Genomic DNA, 20,672 nt, shown 5'->3' on the forward strand with positions numbered 1-20,672 from the left:
CCAGACATCAAGAGACCTTACCCTCTGGGTCCATGACTATGAGTGAAATGGAAACTACCTGTTTAGCTTGTTCATATTAGAAGGTGCTCTAATTAGATCTAGCTAGACTGAGGTCACTGCATTTTTTTCGCTTTAAACTCAGGGTTATGGAGTATTGGAAAGGCTTTTTTGAACTTGCGGGGCTGTAAGTTTAGATGAGCAAGGGTCTTTAGGAGTCAAAATTTTTATGGAACAGCTTAGTATGTGTGGGCTTAACTTTACAGTGGCTGTGACTTCCATGTGTTAGTGTTAACAGGATGGGCTTTCATACCTATTGATTGCACAGATTAAATTTTAGTAATTGGATGGTCATACTAATCCTTCTCTGTGCTTCTCTTCAGTGAGTTAAACTTAGCAATGTAAGCTTCTAAGAGGAAGCAGAAAAATATTTCCATATACTCCAGCTGTTGCTAATACAATCTCATTTTTCCTTCAGCTGTCAGACAGCTAATACATCATGAGTTGAAAATGTGTGTCAAAGACTCATGCTTCTTTCCATTAAAGAACAGTCAAATGCCAGTCCAGTTTTTTGAGGATTCAAAGCTAGCTAGTATTTGATTTTATTCTTCCCTGACTTCTCTTTGCAGCGTATTAGGTCATTGAAGGCTGTGGGAGCTTATGCATCAGAAAATTAGAGCACAGTGTCTCATTATTCTGTATTCTCAACACAGAGCTATTTCTCCAGTCCAGATGCACTTCTGCAGACTGTTCAGCAGCAGTGCTTTTAGTGTGGCAGACTTGCAAGAAACTGGGGGGGAATGGAGGAGGAGGTGAATACTGATGAAACTGCCTTGACAAAGGGCTCTGTGCATTGCAGGGTTAGTGGTTTGTGCACATGTCATTGACTTGTGTTTCCTCTGTGGTTGTCTGTACCATGTCCTTTGAGGTGAACGGTGTACAGCTGCAATTCAGACTCTATCAGTGATGTTACTGTTTTTTTGCATTTCTTATGATGAGAACATGATTTAAGGAGGACTGAAATCTAGCTGCAGAGTAGCCTCAGTGAATTTGTGTGAGGGAGACCACACAGTCCTTCAAAGCATTTTCATATCAGACACTTACAATTTTGGCACTGCTGGAACTTCATACTCAGTGACCTGTGATGGTCTGATGTCCTCAGGCTCCACACTGAGCAAATGTGACTTATAGCAGGTTTCCTCAGACCTGTTTTATTTTGGAGGGTAGATCCACCAAACATCTTAAATATGGGAATAGTTGGCTTTCGAGCCCTCTATGGTCCTTGGCCCGAGTTAAGCTCCCAGAGTGTGGAGGTGGTGAAGACTTAGGTACCTAGGAGTAATATTCATGGAACTCAGCAGTCCCAGTGTGCCACTAAATTCAATATGCTGGAAAGGAAAAAATCAACTCCCAAAACCAACTCTCCCACTCTCTGCTCTTCCACTAACTTCCCCAAATCCCTTTCATCAGGCTGAAGGCAGGCACGCGCTTCTGCTTGGAGTCCTCAGCTGCGAGCCTCTTCTGTGTTTCTGAGCAAGACTAATGTCTCTCCCTCATTTAACAAGAACAGTATTCCTGTCAAACTGCAAGGGAGGTTTTGTACCTGAACAGCAAAAGATTGTTGCCTGTAGTACATGGCTTTAAGAGCAAGGTACATCTGCCACTTGTAGAGAGAAAGAACTGCCCTAGGTTTGACATGCAAACATTGGGTGATTAGAAAATACTGGCTGGATGGAAGCACTGCTATCCAGCACTTCTTTGCCCAGACGCCTTCTGTGTAGAGTTTTGCCAGCTGTACAGTACCTACAAGGTCAGGAGTCACAAGTCAGCTAGGCAGGAAAATGCTGTGATCTGCATTTAAAGTGGTCCTTGGGTGCCTAATGTCCTCTGGGATCTTCTGAGAAGAAGTGTTACCAACTTAATTTTTTTAACTCCAAGTCTTTTAAATCTACTTCTGAACTGTAAAAAATGCAGGACTGCACACAGGCATCGATCACCTTCAAGACTCCTTTCTTTAGCCTCATTCCTAATTAACTGCTGTGACACTTCAAATGAGGAAATTTGATGACCCTGTGCTGCCCAATGTTTGGCAGTAGCAGATTTTCAAACAACATGTTTTTATTATTTGGAGGCCAGGCATCACTGAGCAGAACAGATTTACTTGCAGTAAGCTTTTCTAAAATTATCCTGCTAATAAATTAGTCTCTCAGCAGAATTGTACCAGAGTTATGTGCAACACGCTGTGTTGTCTTCTGTTTCAGTGCACACCAGTAAATTCAGGGGATGAGGTTTGGACTTGCACCTCTCCCATTCATGATTGCTGGGAAATGGTGGGGAAAACTCCTTCAAAGTGTTTATAAGAGGGAACAATATTTTAATAATAAAAAAGTGACCAAAATAACAGGTACCTCAGTGCCACTTATGAACCAGTGCCATAAAACTGATTCTTTGCTAATTCCCTCTTCAGTCAGGCACCAAGTCTTGCAAATCACAGTATTGTGCCAGCACGCAGTGTGCTTTATTGTGCCAGCATGCAGTGTGCTTAACACTGCGTGAGGGTGCAGGTACACAAAACCCTCTCTTTCTACCCACTACTGGGTGTTAAAACAAAGTGCATCTGCAGGGAGCATAAGGTTGTAGAAGAATTCTTTCAATAGGGTATTCATACTTTACATTACCCACGAGATCTCAAAAGATTCGTTTAAATTTTTTAAGGCATAATAATGCTGATTTTTTACCTCAGTCGTAATTTTGTTATCACAGTCTTTATATGAGAAGGGATTATGGAAATCAAAGAAATGGCATCCAAGCGTGGTGAAAATGGTGATTATTATGGAGCCTGGTTTCATTCAAAGTAAATCATAAAGTAGCTTTAAACAATCTGCTTTAAAATGCAATTTGTATTTAGAATGCATTATGATTTTTTTTTAATATAAAGGGAACAGAGCACTAGATAATCTAAAAGAAACAGTATCAAGCTTGGATATGTCTTTAGATTAACTGGAAAAACTTGTAGGTTTTGCTTTGCTGTTGGAGTATAGAATATGCGTGTTTGCTTTTCAGTGCCTAGCCTCCTAACAAAACTTTGCCTTGAAGAGAAATGTGTGGTGCAACATCCTCAGAACTGCAGAGCTCCAGCCGTGAAGTTCTCAGCCTGTTTCAACATGTCCTTTCCCTTTTGCCCACTAGGTTACTCCTTTCAATACCTCCTGAAATACAAAAGGTAAACAAAACTGACAGCCAAACTCTTAAGTGAGGATCCACAGATATTATCCCGAAGTTGTCAAAAAAAAAAAAAATTCATATAAGATTTCTTTTTCCCTCTGTGAAATTTTGAATTGTAGCTATTCCTGGTAAGATTGATCTTTTTCTTTGTGAAATGAGTATTTTGAATTGTAGCTACTCCTAAGAGCAATGCTGCTGGAGTCCATATTCCACTTGATTACAGAAGCAAGCGAATAAACACAACCTGTAAGTACCAAATAAAATGAGACATCTTGATACAAATATTTTACATTTATTGGAAGAGTACAGTAAAAAGGGGACTGCAGACTCATTAGTGGTAACTGGTCCATAAGAAAAGACAAAGGACTACTCGAGAAAGGTCTGCAGTTTACAAGAATACTGAAATTCTGTTTTGTAACAGCCTAGGAAAATAAAAAGTTAGCTTGAGTTCAGAAGTGTAACTTTAAAGTATATAAAAAATTGGCAAATAAATAAAGTTAAAATGCAGATCTATTTAAAATTATGAAGGACAGACAACCGGCAACTGTATTAAAAGTTATCATTTTCAGACTTGCTTAAACTCACAAGCGTTATTTCCTTTTTTTTTTTTTACATGTGTACTTTTGGGAAGATGCACCCATTTCCAGTGTTATGTATTACCGATCTGTTTCACAAATATATTATTTTTAAACAAGAAAGAGTATAAAAGGTGCTTTACCTGATATTAAACTTGCTGGTGCGTACTTTGGCACAAAAGTGAAGAGAAATCTAAACATGTTTGCAAACAGTATCTGTGCCCCACTCAAGGTTACTGGTGTCAAAAGTCTTGCATGTGCCAGCAGATCAGTGAACCGACCTTCCCTCCTTCCCCTACACACCTCCTCTGTCTCCAGCTGCCTACAATTACATAAAGGAAAAGTAACACATGCAACTGAAAAAACAGTAGTCTCACTAACCTTAATTGGAAGTTTCATCCCTGGAAGTAATTTGAACATGTATACAATTACACAGAAGGGACAAGACAGGTGTTTATTGTTGTCTTTCAGTCCTCAAAATTTCTTTGCCTGCCTTTTGTGTCCTCTGTGATGAGCCTGTATCGTGATTTTTTCCCTATTGCATGATTTTTAGCATCTCAGAGAAAACTAGGTTGGGAAGCTTGGTGGAAAAATCAACTTGTCCATTGATCAGATCAGATAACGATACAATGAACCGCACAAACAGTTACGTTTCTTCTAGTTGTCCTGTCTACTGAAGACTTTGAATCTGTGACACAACCAAGTAGGAGGTGGAAGGAAGGAAGGAAATAATGCAGACTCTCCCCACTGTAGATTGCATTTGTGCATTTTGTGACAAAGAAAAAAATGTCACTATTTCTCCTTATGCACTACAACTATAGGTGATTTAAGGAATTGGCCACGCTCAGAGATATAGCAAAATTCCACTCCCCAGTGCACTGTATTTATTAGTGACTTGTAGCAACCACAGGTGTATTATAAAGAGGGGCCACGCAGACTGCAAGACCTTCTCTATGGCATCCTGGCTACATGCGCTCTACCTATCAGAATTGCTGACAGCACCTGAACTGGCTATTTGAACTCAACAGTTCCCTTCCCTGATAAACTAGAGAGGAAGGAAGGTACCGTTCTACCTTCCTGTTGAGTTCTAGTCAACTGGAAACATTACTATGGACGAGATACCTTAAGCAAGGAAAACTATTGTGCTTACTGTATAACAGTTTTTAATTGAAACCATTACTTCAGTGATACTTGAAATGCATTACATCTTTGCAACTCATGACACCTAGTGAAAGATCAGTTCCCTGTAGACTTAGCAACGCTTATCTTCTGAATTTGCAAGTCTCAGCACTTCGTGGTGGTGGTGGTGATATAATTACCACTATAAGTAACTGTTGTATGATAAACAGAAGTCAAATTTCTAAAAGCAAAATGGATGACAATAATAAAATTAACACTGGAAAGGTCTGTTAAGAAGGAAGCTTACAACGAAGCTTTGCTGGAATTAAGTCACTGCTGTTAATTTTAAAGCCATTGTTTGTATCTGGGCTGACAGCAAAAGTCTTCCTTTTTCAAGGAGTGTATTTAGCTTTACATTGTTCCATAGTAGGCATGGCATGCTCTGTATTGTAAACTAGGCTGTCAGGAATGTTGTTTTTCTGATGTCTTTTGCAATGTGGACAATTCACAATATATTTAGGGGTTTTAACTTGATTAAAAATGTGATTTGAAAAGTGTGCATCACCTTGATTCATGGTCACTTCAATTTTCATACAAATCCATTGCCACAGTTATCAAGGTTTAAAGCACTACAGTATTTCTGAGTCAAACTAAAGCAGGGATATATTTGAACTTTTCTGTCACATCAGTAACTTTTTTGAAGTATGTGAAAGGGCACCATTTGCAGTATGTGGAGCCATAAAAATTAGTAAATGTCTGAGATGCAACAGGCCAGATCGTTACAGCAGAGCTCAGCTAGAACTGTAAGCCTACCGCAGCCTTTTATAAAGAGCAGAAATATTCTTTAAGAAATGAATCAAAAGATCAGTGAAGCTGTTTACATTTCAGTAATCCAAGGATTTTGTACTACTACTGCATTTAACAATTACAGAATTCTTTATATGTTGAGAAAGACTGTGCTGACTGTATTAAAGACAGTAGTGTGGCTCTTTCTTTTGTTAGTGGTGGATGTTTCTGGCTCGTACTTTGAATGTGTGTAATCTAGAAGGAATTGCTGATCAATCTGATTTTTCTTTTAAAAAGCATACCTGCTTTAAATTGACAAAGGGTTTCAATGGAGAAGCGTGCGCTGCCTCTTACCATAATCGCAAAACTTGTTATGTACTCATCTATGAACATTTGTAGTTCTAAAATCAGACGGACAGTTTGAAATAGTAGCAATCTAGGAGCACTTTTTTCCAAGTCTTCTTTGCTGGTAGCAATATGAGTCCTAGGTTATCATACCTGTTCACAGGGCATATTTACCTATAAACACAAAGCCAGTTATTGCAAGTTTTATTTATAAAACATTCAGTTCTGGGACGGTAAAGGAAGAAAGACTGTAGTTCATGGCTCTTCTGTGTTTTCACTGTATGACCATAGTCAACTTTATTGAAGGGCTTTATCCATTTTTTGGAAGTATGGCTAACAGTTTTTGATTTAGAGAAGGCATCCATAACCAGATCTATACATGAACTACCCTCTCACAGCTGTAATCTGAAACAGCTGCAAAACAACAATGCATGTAGCTAGCAATCATCTAACTAGTCCTTCATCTCACAAAAAAACCCCAAACTATCTGGCAATTCTAAATTAAGTCCTGCCTAGATGACATCTGAGAAAATGGTGTTCTAAAGCAGCTAATAATATACAACTTCCTGAAAATTAAACAGCTCAGAATTAATACCCAAGTTCCATACCTGGACATACATTCCAGTTAGAATTTTATGTCAAAGAGGAGACAGATGGTCAAAAAGGGACATACGGGTAAATTACGGTTATGGGTGGAGATAGCATTCCCTTGGAAATAACAGTAAATATATCTATGACCATTCCCATTTTATAGATTAGTAGTAAGGCTGAAATACAGAAATTGCTTTTGCTTATTTGACAGAGAACCAAAACCAAGTTGGCTTCTAGAGTCAAAACTGTGAAATTTTGGGGGATTAGCTGCTGATTTGAAGACAGTATCTAGCTTCCAGCTCCTGTTCTATGGGATGCTTATTAGAACGAACACAATGACACTGATAACTGAATGTGGAAACTGAGGAAAATGTGGGAGCCACCAGGCAGAACTTGCTGAACTTTTCAATGAAAGAGTCTTCCCTTCCTTGGTCTAAAAGTAAAGTAGGGTGTTAGTAGTGCACTAATATGCAATTCTGAAAAGAGCTGGGAATCACAGGTGCATTATCTGACAATACTTGAAAGACTGTTGAGAATGACAAGTGAAAGAATTCTTCTGCTTCAACTTGGAGCTTTTGGATTGTTAAGTTCCACTCCCCCTGCCCCGGAAAGCTATCCTGACGGACTTCTACTACAAGAGTACAAAAAAATATTCTTTACTGAAGTTACTCTTAAAGAAGCTTGATAGGTTTCTGAGGTTGATGGATTTTTCTTGTAAGTTATTACTGATGACTGTTTAAGGACTGCTTTTTTTTACAGTAAATCTGCAGAAGGAAACTAGAAGAAAACATTTTTAATAGACTTGACGTTCCAAATTTAGCAGGTCACTCTTGAAAACTCACGGTTGTTTGGAACTTCAGGAATACTGGACGTGCCCTGTACTTTCTAATCACTAATTAAAATCCTGTACTCCTGAAAGTGAAGGACTGCATGAATATGATTCTAGGGAGAAAAAATATGTACCTTGGTTGGTAGTATGGGTATTCTTCCCTCCATATATCCTGACTTGCCTAGCAAGAATGCTTCCAATAATATCATGTCCTTCTGTGCTTTAAGAAAAAAATAAAATGGTGAACTCTTCTTTTAATAGCAAACTATTTTATGCTCAGTCATAAAAATATTACAAATCCAATTGCACTGGCATACAAGACATTTCTATTGCCTACAAACAAGACAGCTGTTAGAGGAAGCAGATTCTCTCAATTAGCCTCTTTCTTTTTATTCCATCTTTATAATACTATCATTATTTGTGACAACCAGCCGTTTTGAGAACTACTGCTCTTGAGTACCATGTTTGATGATCCTATTTATACACTAACTCATCTCTTCAAATATTGCACTGTCTCAAGTGCGTCAATGGCATTGCCATTGAGAGGATGTGAGACAGTGAGAATAATGGCAACAAGGCTAGTAGTTAATCACTATTGTTAATATCTGTGCAGCAGCACACTAGACAATCTGGGGAGCAGGGAGACATTTTTTAAATGCTTCTGAGAGTTGGTTACTCTGTAACCTCAGGAAAGTGTTTTTTCTTTAGTATCTTTACAATGGGTGCAAAAGGGATAACAAAAGAGTTACAAAAGATAAGAAATGGGTAACTTTATAGTTTTAGTGAAGTGCAGTAAGTTTTAGCAACGTGCTTGTAGAACTTGAGTAAGCATAACAAGTGGTCAAAGACACGGATGAAAAAATACTTCAGTGTGAATAACCTAGTAATTCTTTGACCATTTTTCTGCTTCTCATCAGTAAGATCAGGCTTATTTTAGAAACTGCAGTTCTTACTGATAGCCTCCTGGTGATGTATGTTCCAATAAAAACTTCCAACAAAATTATTAGGCAACTCTGCAAAAACGCAGATTTTTGTTAAGAAGAAATGCAATATAACTGTAGTTGCTAAAAGAAAAACTAGTCCATTGGTTTCACGAGAAACTAATGAAAATGTACGTTTCAAAGAGAATGTCTTGGTGGGATGCTGACTTTAAAAGATTACACTTTGCTGAAGCAAGGTTTGTTTTCAGACAAGACATTTTTCACTATTTTACTTTCCATAAAATCGAAAAGCTTCAGAATCGTCATGTTTTCACCAACGATGGAACTCTGAAGCTAATATATGTACTTAATTTCCACTGAAAACAAACTAAGTATGCATTTTTTGCCCTCAAAACAATCTTTCTTAAAATGATGAATGCAATTTCTTGGAAAAGGATGAAAATAACAGATAACCTGTTGAATTCCATCTTGTGTAACAGTCTGAGATATTTCAACCTGACCCTTAATAGTACTCAGAGTTTCTCCCATTTAACAATGTAAAAAATTCAGGATTCCCTCAGGGTCCCCCTAGCTGGGACACTGCCAGGGTAAGAACCTACCCGAAACACCACACTTACAAAAGAGAGTAAGTTAACTATTTTGTAAGTTCTCTAGGATAAACACAGTACATGAGCCAAATGACCAGTGTCTGGCTAACCTATAAAGAATGCAAGACTAAGTCATCAAAAGTCCACAGAAAGCAGATATGGCAGCTTTGGTTCTTGAATACTGCATTTTTTCCTTTAAATTTTGTTGTATGGTAGGTTTGTCTGTGGGAAGTCTACAAAAACTTAAAACCCAATATCTGTATGTATGGATTCCACTTCCTAAACTGTGTAATTGCAATAATTACAAATGAGACATGATGAACAAGTTCTGCCAGAAAATGTCGAATCAATGATAAGAAAACAGTTTAAATAATTGAAGAAACATGTACATGTGTTTAAATTCATTCTGTAACTATAAACTCATTCTGGTATTCTCCCAGAGTTATTATTTTTTAACTAAACTGATGCTTACTTCAGGAATAATAATAAATTTTCTTGCTGCTTTAGAAATCCCATGTATTAAAAAGTCTCTAAATTTAAACGAAGTGTGATATGAATTACAATTTCAGAATAAAATATGAGTACAATTTTTATCTTTATGTGAGAGTCAGGATGGTGACTGGTTAATTAAGACAAATAAAACAGTATTTTATTTTATAAAAATAAAACAGTATTTCTTTGCTGTCAAGAGGGCACACAGCGAAGAAACAGTTAATCTCTTTCATAGAAGAAGAATATATTAACTCTCCAGAGAAGCTATGAATGCTGACAGAGGAGACACCTTTATCCTCACCTGCAGGTTTTAGCGATGCATACATAAGGACCTGCAGTTGGATGAGTCTTGAATTTTTCCAAACAATTGTGGAATGTTCTTTAAATCTTAGTACACTTGCATTTGCATTAGCTTACTAGCAAATTAAGGCACAAACTTTGTGAACTACTTAAAAGCATGCAAATGAACAAGAATGTTTCCCATTACTCTTGAAAAATATCTTTGGGCTACTTGGAAGTACAGAACTAAGTAAATATATCCAGTAAGCTTGTAAGGAAGTTTATGCCACCAAGTTTTCCAAGCACTACACCTTCATGGGTATGTATATGCTTCCTTAGCTCCAAGAAAAAAATGACTTAAGAAATGCAAGAAACACTCATCGTTCCCTATAGCTGGATGTCGACAGCTCCACCTCAAATTCAGGTGATGTGCTCCAGCATGATCATTCATTTTTTATTTGGACACTAACGCCAATGTAACAGACAAACTCTTCTAGACTACACATATTTTGGTCACACAGAGCCCTTAAACATTACCACTCAGTACTAATATAAATACACTTCAGAGGGCAAGAATATTGTGGACAAGAGAAAAGTCACCTTAACTTAAGAAGAAAAAATGTAATGTAGCCACTGACTTCACTACATCTCAATCCCACTTTAACAATAAAATACAGGGCTAATTAACATTCCAGATGCTGTGTTACTTACAGTCCCTGTTTGTTATTTCCATTAGCAGCAACTGGCATCCCTTGATCAAAAAACCTTTAGTTAAATCTTAGAAAAATTTTAAGCACCTTAACCTTGAGACTCAGACCAGGATACTTTAATTTGTTCCTGTTTCTGTGCAGAGCCCTAGAAAATAATTCCAGCTGCAAAGAGGACCCAGAGCCACCGTAGCGAACTGTGCCTTTACTCTCTCCCTTCTCTAGTTAGTTTTTATTCTTTCTGGCAGAGTATTTTATATATATATATATACACATATATGTATGTATGTATACACACATACAAGGCTTTTATTCCTTGTGGCATTTAAAACTTACTGGTCCCCAGACTTTTGAAATCTGACTGCAATGATTTAAAAAAGTTAGAATAGAAGGTTAGTATTTCTAGTCTGCCTTGCTCAGCCTGTCAGAGGCTTTGAACGTATTTCTTTATATTGGTTGCTTGAACAATTTCCTTACGCCATACAGAAGTAGTATTTTCCTTTGGACACTATGCACAGAATGTACCTTTGCTTAGCATAAACTTTTGTAGGCTACATCTGCATTCTGAGAATTATTACCAATTTAAGGAAAAAAATCAAGATCAAAAGCAAATCCAGCAATTCACATTCTTTAACTCCTCTAAGATCAATGATATATATCTGCTGCTATCATTAGCAACACTTTTTCTGTAGGCCTACTGCTTTTACATATTCTTTGGAAGGCAGACATCCTGGAGTATTTCTTAACATGTGCAGTAAAGACTTCGTATTGGGGTTTTTGTTTCTTAAATATAGGTCATTGTAAAGGACACATATTGCTGAATTCTGATGGCTTTGTAGGAAGAAAAGGCGTGGCTTAAGTAAATCACATCAGAAGTCAGAAATATTTACTACAGTATGGTAATAAATGCACAAGAAATTCAATTTTCTACAAAAGAAAATTCTGGATTTCACCATTCAGTAACCAGATTTGCATCCAGAATCTGACCTTCATCCTTAAATCAAAGTATCACTAAAAATATCAGTTGCAGAATGAATTTTAAAAATAGAAAAGTTTCTAGTTAAAATAGTTGTCAAAACTGTCTTCAGTTTTAAGGCCAACATGTATGACAGTCACCCCTTTAGAGTGCTGCTGGTGTTGACATACAGGGCAGGGACAGCAGAGTGAGAACACAGCTTAAAGTAGCAAACCTCTGAGAAATGTCACTAGTAGTTACTTCCCGTAAAACAGACAGAAGCCACAGTCCCTTATATCTATCCTATATGCTCTTCTATTTACATGTAACCTAAATGACAATATTACTGTGACTGGATATATAGCATTTTGCAGTATACGTCTTTAATGCAGGTGCAGACATCATTGAAGATGATACACATATATATAAACGCCAAATAATTTCAAAGTAACCCTAGAAGAATATTGCAAATAATGTTGTATAAATGCATAGTGTTTGAAGGGAAAAAATTATTTCACTGGAAAATAAAGTCCCACATATTGAGTTTGGCACTTGTGTATCACTATGTCACTTTTTTTTTGATTGAAGACAGCTCTTTCTGAATCTCACTGAATTTTGGCCGGTTTTCTGGTTTGTAGTCCCAGCACCTCTGCATTATTTTATATATTTCTTCTGGACATTTTTGTGGTGTTGACATTCGGTAGCCTGGTACACAAAAAAAAGGGGGAAAATGTTTAGCATTGAAAACGGATGCATATTGACAAACCAAAAAGGAAACAAGTGAAGTTCAAGATCATTGCATTAAAAAAGATTTTCAGGGTATATGAGGAAAGCCTTCAATATATAACCTATACAAGACAGATAATGATTAAACTAATCAAAGCTCAGGTACCAATGGCATTTAGATTGGGCATGGTAAATTATCCGTATGCTTCTCACCCCTAAGGGTAGCAACCTGTGCAGGTTTGTTTCCTGTATCTTAAAAAGTAGCTACTCTTTAGGTTTTTATTGTGTTCTGCCACCCCCCGACCCCTGTCACCCCCCCCCACCCCCCCCCCCCCCACCCCCCAGGAAATCAACAATAATGATGGGGGTATATTTCTTGGCTTTTTCAGTGTGGATCAAGTTTTATTCTCATGTCTCTTCCTTTTTTGGTCTCCTTAAGAAGTTCCCTTCCCACCTGCACTTTACCCATTTATTTTTCCTCCTCCCTGTTTTCTTAAATTTTATATTTTCCCATCATCTTAACTCTTATTATTCTGGGTTGCTTAGATAGGCAGTGGCCTTCCACACCTCTCTACTGCCATCAGCTGAAGGTGATCTCTGATTTGGTGATGAGCAGGAGAATGAACAATCAGTTAAATAAATTAGCAGCTAATTATTCAGAAGCCACAGATAAGTGGCTGTTTCAGCATATTATCCATACCCTGGGCCAAAGACAGGTACTCACAGCAATAAAGGCAACTTCCGAATGAGTCGGAAGTTGGCCAAACCACCAGGACAGCATGGATGAACAAGGAATTCCTAGACAAATTCAAACATAAACCAGGTAATGCGGGAGGAATACAGAAGCACTGTCTGTGCATCCAGGGATGAAGTTAAGAAAGCTAAATCCCAAATGGGATTGAATCTGGTCAGGAATGTCAAAGACAAGAAAAAGAATGTAGGTGACAAATGGAAGGTAAAATGTGGGCCCACTGCTGAATGATGTAAGGCACCTGGAGACAACTGCCGTGGAAAAGGCTGACATACTGAATGCCTTCTTTGCCTCAGCCTTAACCAGCAAGACCTGCCTTCAGGAATCCCAGGCCCCACAGACCAGGCAGAACATCTGCAGCAAGGAAGATGTAGGCTTGGTGGAAGAGGATCTGGTCAGGGAATACTTAAGCAAAAAGGATTTGCGTAAATCCAAGGACCCTGATGGGATGCACCCACAAGTGCTGAGGGAGTTGGCTGATGTCACTGCAAGGCCACTCTCAAGAATCTTCCATCCATCCTGGTGACTGGGAGAAGTGCCTGAAGACTGGAGTGAAGCAAATGCCACCCAGGGAACTGCACGCTGGTCAGCCACACCTTGAGTCGTGGTGACATGATGGAGCAGCTAATCCTGGAAATGATTTCCAGACACAAGGTCTTTTATGCCATGAAGGACAAGCAAGTCATCAGGAGTAGTCAGCACGCATTCACTAAGGGCAAGTTATGCCCGATCAGCTTGAGAAACTTCTGCAATGAAATGACTGCGCTGGTAGATGAGAAGACTTCAGTAAGGCTTCCAACACTGTCTCCAATAAAATCCTCAAAAAGACACTGTTCAGTTCTGGGCTGGATGAGCAGTATGGTGGATGAGCAGTGAGGTGGATTGAGAATGGGCTGAATGGCTGGTCCCAGAGGGAAGTGATCAGTAGCCCAGAGTCTGGTTGGAGGCTGGTAACTATTGGTGTACCCCAGGGGCCAATACTGGGTTCAATACTGTTTCACACCTTCAGTAATGATCGTGATAATGGGGCAGAGTGCACCTCAGCAAGTTTGCAGACGACACCAGACTGGAGGAGTGTCTGTACACCAGTGGGTCATGCCTTTCAGAGGGACCTGGACAGGCTGTAGAAATGGGCTGACACGAACCTCGTGCAGTTCAACAAAGGGAAGTGCAAAGTCCACCACCTGGGGAGGAACAACCCCAGGCACCAGTAGGTGCTGGGGGCCATGCAGATGGAAAGCAGCTTGGCAGAAGGGGGCCTGAGGATCCTGGTGGACACCAAGGGTTGAACGTGCACCATCAATGTGGCCTTGCAGCAAAGAAGGCTAATTGTACCCCTGGCTGCATAAGAAGTGTTGCCAGCGGGTTGACAGAGATGATCTGTCCCCTGTGTTCAGTTCTGGTGAGGCCACACCTGGAGTACTGTGTCCAGTGCTGCACTCCCCAGTACGAAAGAGTCATAGACATACTGGAGAGAATCCTATAAAGGGCCACCAATACGATGAAAGAATTGGAGCAACTCTCACATGAGGAAAGGCTGAGAGAGCTGGTGCTGTTCAGCCTGGAGAAGAGAAGGCTCAGCGGGATCTCACCAGTGTATATAAATACCTGCAGGGAGAGTGCAAAGACACAGCCAGGCTCTTTTCAGTGGTGCCCAGTGCCAGGGCCAGAGGCAATGGGCACCCAGGAAACACTGGATGTCCCCTCTGAGCATCAGGAAACACTTGTGCACTCTGAGAGTGACAGAGCACTGGCACAGGTTGCCCACAGAGGTGGTAGTCTCCAACCTTGGAGATATGCAAGAGCTGTCTGGGAATGGCCCTGGGTACCTCTTTCTAGATGGCCCTGCTTGAACACTAGGGTCGAACCAGACGACCTCCAGAGGTCCTCACAGACCTCAGCCACTCTGTGACTCTGTTTACCACATGTAGCTCTCTTAGCAAACGACAGGCAGAGGGCAATAAAGCCAGCCGGCACATAGGACTCCACAGCTAAATGCAGCTCTGTGACTCCAGACTTTCTGCACAGGTCTCTGTATCTGTCTTGTAAAAACAGAGTATAAATGACACTGGCTCATACAAAAGGTAAGTCTTGGAAATGGGGGCTGGATTAATGTATGTAATGTAAAGGAGAATGACTGAGCTCTAGGACACTTACAGACAAAATAATATGAAACAATTTAAAAATCTTTTCATATACAAGGTTTCCTCTAGAAACCACTCCTTGAAAACAGTGACAGCAGCAAGCATTTTTTGTCATTAAAGTGAAGTGATTCTATATAGTTATTTAGAATTGAAATTATCTTGGTTTAAAGCAAGCATTCAAGTGACTAAATTCACTGAAGGCTCTAACTGATTAACTGAGATAAGATCAGGAAGAGAATCTGGAGTGTCTTAGCCGACTATCCTAATGAGAGAGCTATTACATACCATACCCCAAGAAAACAGGCTGGTAAAAGAAATTAAAACTCCATTTAAAGAAAAAAAAAGAAAAGGAATCACTGATGGTCCAGTGGGACTCTTTTCCCCACATATCTGAAAATGGATAAGCATACTTCTAAATCTTTGAATTTTATCAATTTCAAGAGCTTATTATTCTCAGTGGATTAAAACAGAATCTCGGTCCTGAAGTAGTACGACTTGTTTTTACAAGCACTCCTCTGCTGTAGAGAACACTGGATTTTTTGATTTGGCCTTTTAAGAAACTCTGATGGTCATCTACAGTGTGTGTAACAAATACTGGCAATCTGTATAAATCAGCAAACTAGTTGTCTTTTTTTTTTTTTTTTTGTAAATAATTTAGCAGTTTTACTAGCTTAGAACCTGTTTATGAATTACACAGTAGTTCTCTGTATAGGAGGAACAGTTCTGAAATGCCACTATATATTTGATGCAAATAAATCAATAAATCCTGAAATCCTCTCACAGTTACTTGCTACTTTAAATAAAAGCCTTTTGATTATTCTGTAAAAGAAAAATGTGGCTTTCAGCGCTCAACTACCTTACCATTCTCCATCATAATTGCTAAATCTTTGTCTGAAATGCTTTAATAGAGAAGATGGAATGATACACATTTTTTCTTCTGGCTCTTTAGAATATTTATACCTGCATTAGCATAATCTTAAGTAATTCATTCTGGTCAAGCCCTTGCTTTGCACAGCAGTAAATCCCTCCTCTCCATCTCACCTTTTAGTTTTGCAACAAAGAAAGTCAGCATGCTTTAAGTCTTCTGTCCTTTAAGTCACTGGTCAGTATATTCCTTTTTTCAAGAAGCCTATATATCACACTACTCCTCCTAGATAGCTAGATTCAGCATTAAAAATGTCACAGTACTTTTGCTAAAGTTGCTGGATAATTCACGCATTATTTCTTTGCTGTTTTATACTGTATATACTACATCCTTATGAATCTATACAGGATTTCTTTCACTCCCTACGAGTAACTACCTTTCTCAACTTGTTCTCGTGCTTGTTGGTTGGTCATTCCAGGGTACGGACATACTCCTAAACTGAAGGTCTCCCACAAAAGGATTCCAAAGCTCCATACATCACTCTCAGATGTGTATCTTCCTAAGAAAAGGAGAGAAAAACCTCACCTTAATGCACAGAGAAATTAAAGTTTCAGGTAATTATGGCCCCAGATTTTCTGTAAAGGCAAGGTGTTATATTGGCAAGCTTTAAGCACCACAAATCTATAGCTACTAACAATACATTCTGCAGATATCACAGTCTCCTGCATTTCAAATGATAAACAAATTATCTTCCAGGTCAATACCTAGGAATAATATAAGCTAAGTTAAAGTTCTACTATTTGACGGACCTTACCATGTCAGTAATTTTTGATACAAATTAAGAATTTCTTTCATTCTTAACGCAATTTTTTTTCTCCTTTTAATATAAAAGGACAGAAAAATGTCAGGTGTGTCCCTCCCCTGTCCCGCCCCCGCCCCCCCCCCCAACCCTTGTTTATAATCACTTTGAATTCAAAAGATACTTTTAAAAAAATTAACTTTCCCAGGTCCCTAAAATAGCATAGCATTGAGTACTCTGAGAGAAGTTACCATCAGCGTATTTTGCAACTGCAAAAAGAGCCTGGTTTTCATGCTTTGACAAACTGTTCTCTGGAAATGGAAGTATATTGCATCAACTTGTTTAATTTGGACCCTGAAGGATGGAAGCACCCATCATTTAAAGACAAAGAAAAAAAATCTGGCCTTCTGGTGCCCTTATCTTCAGCTGTGCTTCAGAGACAGCAAAACAGATAATTGATATTGTATTCCAAACCTCTTTGTGTAATGAAAGCTTTACGTTATGGGAGAAGGGGAGATCTTGCAGCAGATATTTCTATTGTCCCTGATGGATTCACATAATGAAGAATGGATTCATATCAGAAAGTTAAGGCTCCTAACCCTTTGCAGCAGGTTCGGTGAAAGTGGCAACTTAAAAATCCATTTTCAACATTTTTCATGAGTTTTTCTTCTGTACTATTACATTCTGTATGTCTTTATTCTTTAAAATATACATGTTTGTGAATGCATTGTTTGTTCATCTCTAATCATTAAACAAAGCAAACTAAGCCACCTTCTGACTGGAAAAAAGGAAAAACACATGTAAATTATAGTGAAAGTTGGTGATATGACAACTGTTCCAATGTCAGAAAGTTCATTTTACTGTTAAACCAAGTATCACTTCCAGCTGTGCTACATTAGCTTGTGTACTTCATAGATGGCAATTATGGACATTCACCATGCTTTTTGTAGTAAGATTAGTTTTCTTCTCTATATATCAACTCTCTTCAGAGTCTGGCATCCAGTAATTTAACACTTTTCATTGAAATCACTCAGTAGATACAAGATAAGCCATTAGTTTTTTGTAAAGAAAGTACACGTTCTGCACAGTTAATTCTCTTTTCCACTATGGCATTATCAGGGCAAAAAAAAAAGGCCTGTTTATTCACAAAAAGACCTCTCCACACAATAATTGATTAACATGACAAACGACTCAAAATGTTGTACTGGAAAAACATACATACTAAATGTGCATTTAATTTTGAAAGAACAGGAATCAAAAATATCCTACACTTGGCCTAAGTAAGTAATTTCATTAGGAATTTTTCAAACATTTTTTTCCACTTACTGGAAGTGATGGAAATCATCTAGCTCCAAGCAAAAACAATGGGATGGGATGGCACCAAGCAGCACCCACTAAACCAAAGGTTCAATCTCCCAAAAGTTCCAGTAGCATCAGCCTGTGACTTCAGATACAACTCCCTAACCACTTCATCTCCCCCAACCTGTTTTCTAGACTTCACAACTTGTGTGTTTCTAATTTAAAATATTTTTGTGACTGCTATTAATTTGTAATATACAGTGAACCCAAAACTTCTAAGTAGTTTCTTATGCACTGTACCATTCATGCAATGGCCAAGTGACTCTACCCTTCATTTTCTTCCAAATCTTAAATGTTGCCATTGAGGAACAACATGGACAGTAGTTCCCAACAAGTTTTGAAATATTTCAATTTTTGTCCTATTTCACTGTGATATCCTTCAATACCTTCTGCCTTACTTACACAAATTAATGCAATATTTATGACCACATTATTAGGATGGTAAATGGTAAAAGACAAACCAATTATTTTTACTCACATCTTTCAAAGGAGTGGAAAAGATCATCCTTTCAAAACACACAGAAACCTTCTCCAACATTTTGAAAGTTGAATAATGCTGAACTCATTAACAAATATTTGAGAGAGCTTATTTTCCGAAAACTACAGAAAATCACTTAGGGCTGCTTGAATATGTATGCATTTTAGGAAACACAAAATAAATAGATGTTAATCAACTATCCTCTCTTGTACTATGCAGAAAAAAAGACTCAGAAGTACAAAGTGAAGGTGTTGTCACAACAGCCCGTTTACTGTTTAATGTAGTCCACTGGACTGCATATGGCTACAAAAGATAGGTTTCCATTATATATCAAATAAACTGTATGCGTTTCTGAAATAACAAAAATAAAAATTCAAACCACTGTTTATAGTGGAACAAACACCCAAACTAGAGAGGTTTGCTCCCCCGTGAACATTAGCAACAGTAACACATCTTAGAATGATTGATCATACAGGATCAACTATGTAACTAAATGTATTAGCCTACTAATCTAATTATGAGAGGAAATATTTTGCTATAAATCGTAAGTCACAAACTTAGGATTTCCAATGCATTCTTTTTTAAAAAAAGCTTTAAGACATGGCAGAAATATTTGTAGACACTTCAAATGAAGAATTTAAAACTATTTTTTTCTAAGTACTCAACTAAAGAACTGGGTGAAAGAACTACATCCAAAATGTCTCATTGTTCATTTAACACGCTGATTCTTCACAGCCCACTTTACTTAGAAGTTACTTTTCTAGTTTCATATAAGCTAAAAAACTAAATACAGCAGCTTCTGCTTCTGTTCTGGAACTATTACCAATGTAGTATGGACCACTTCCCTCAATCAGAAATAATATTTTTTTTCCCCCCAAGACAACAGCGTAGCAATATATAAAAATGGTAAAGAAAAGCTGCAGTTAAAAAAACATATAAATCAGTGACTATACTTTTCTCCAATGCAATGATTTATCTAACAGAGTTTTCTAGTATGTTGACACTTGCTACTTTTTTCAAAGAGGTGCTAGAATAATCACTGCCATAAGTAGGCAGAACTTGCCATTCATTTTGCTAACAATCATGATTTAGATGACTGCCTAGGTAGACTAGTAGGATGAATCAGCAATATAACCAAAACATTACTTCATTGCTGCACAATAGGAGTTTTGAGATTGCTTATCTTTTTAAAGGAAAACAGTATTTTATGTATAACTTAAATAAGACTGATATATTACTATTATTTTAAACATTATTGATTTGAACTGTGCACTAAGAATATGTATATATATGAACAAATATTGCTGACAGCGTAGTCCTGGTGCTCCTTATGCTACCTTTTTTTTTTTTTTTTTTTTTTTTGGCAAGAAACTGGAGGTATGTCCTTACCATAGTTGAGAGCTTCTGGAGCAGTCCACTTGATAGGAATCTGCTTTAGGCCTGACGATGAGTACACGCCATCATCCTCTTGCCGGGACATTCCAAAATCACTTATTTTCAAAATGTTGCTTTCACCTACCAAGCAGTTCCTTGCAGCCAGGTCTCTAAGTTAGAAGAAGAAATAAACCCCCATAATTTTGCACATTTGAAAGTACTTGAAGCCTTTTAAAATGGCTCCCCTCAGCCAAGATGGTGGCACTCTCAGAAAACATATTTAAGAAAGGGTAAAAAACGCTGCACAACAGTTTTGAAAAAGAGCAGTAAGGGAGTGAAAATAAAAGTGTGAGAAATAATCCTGTGAACACCAAGGTCAGTGAAGAAGTCAGGAGAACAGGTGCTGGAGATGACGGACGTGCTCCAGGTGCTGGGGCAGAGTCCTGCAGCCCGTGGAAGGACCTACACTGGAGCAGGGAAACAGTGTGAGGCGGAAGGAGCAGCAGAGAGGAGCTGTTACGGACTTACTGCAACCCCCATTCTGCATACCTCTGCAGCCCTTGGTGGGGAGGAGGTGGAAGAGTCAGGAATGGAGTGAAGGTGAGCCTTGGAAGAAGGGAGGGGTGGGGGAAAGGTATTTCAGGTTTTGTCTCCACTTTTCACCATTCAACTCCATTTTAATTCACAGCAAATTAAATTTGTGTTCCCTAAGTTCAGTCTTTTGCTGATTGTGAGTGATCTCCCTGTT

The 20,672-nt window shown here is 38.4% G+C and overlaps 1 protein-coding gene across 1 annotated transcript in view; it reads right to left on the reverse strand.

Moving 5' to 3' along the window:
- Positions 1-3,494: 3,494 nt before the first annotated feature.
- The window catches only part of FER (FER tyrosine kinase), a 189,897-nt gene continuing 172,719 nt past the window's right edge, over positions 3,495-20,672 (reverse strand). Inside the window, exons 17-19 of the mRNA XM_037373844.1 lie at positions 19,940-20,094; positions 16,351-16,473; positions 3,495-12,133 (exon numbers count right to left, since the gene is read on the reverse strand). Of these exons, the coding sequence (XP_037229741.1) occupies positions 11,991-12,133; positions 16,351-16,473; positions 19,940-20,094 (421 nt within the window). The 3' untranslated portion in view covers positions 3,495-11,990. The remainder of the gene's footprint in view (positions 12,134-16,350; positions 16,474-19,939; positions 20,095-20,672) is intronic.

This window comes from Falco rusticolus, chromosome Z (genome assembly GCF_015220075.1).
Source record: "Falco rusticolus isolate bFalRus1 chromosome Z, bFalRus1.pri, whole genome shotgun sequence".
Classification (NCBI taxonomy): Eukaryota; Metazoa; Chordata; class Aves; order Falconiformes; family Falconidae; genus Falco; species Falco rusticolus.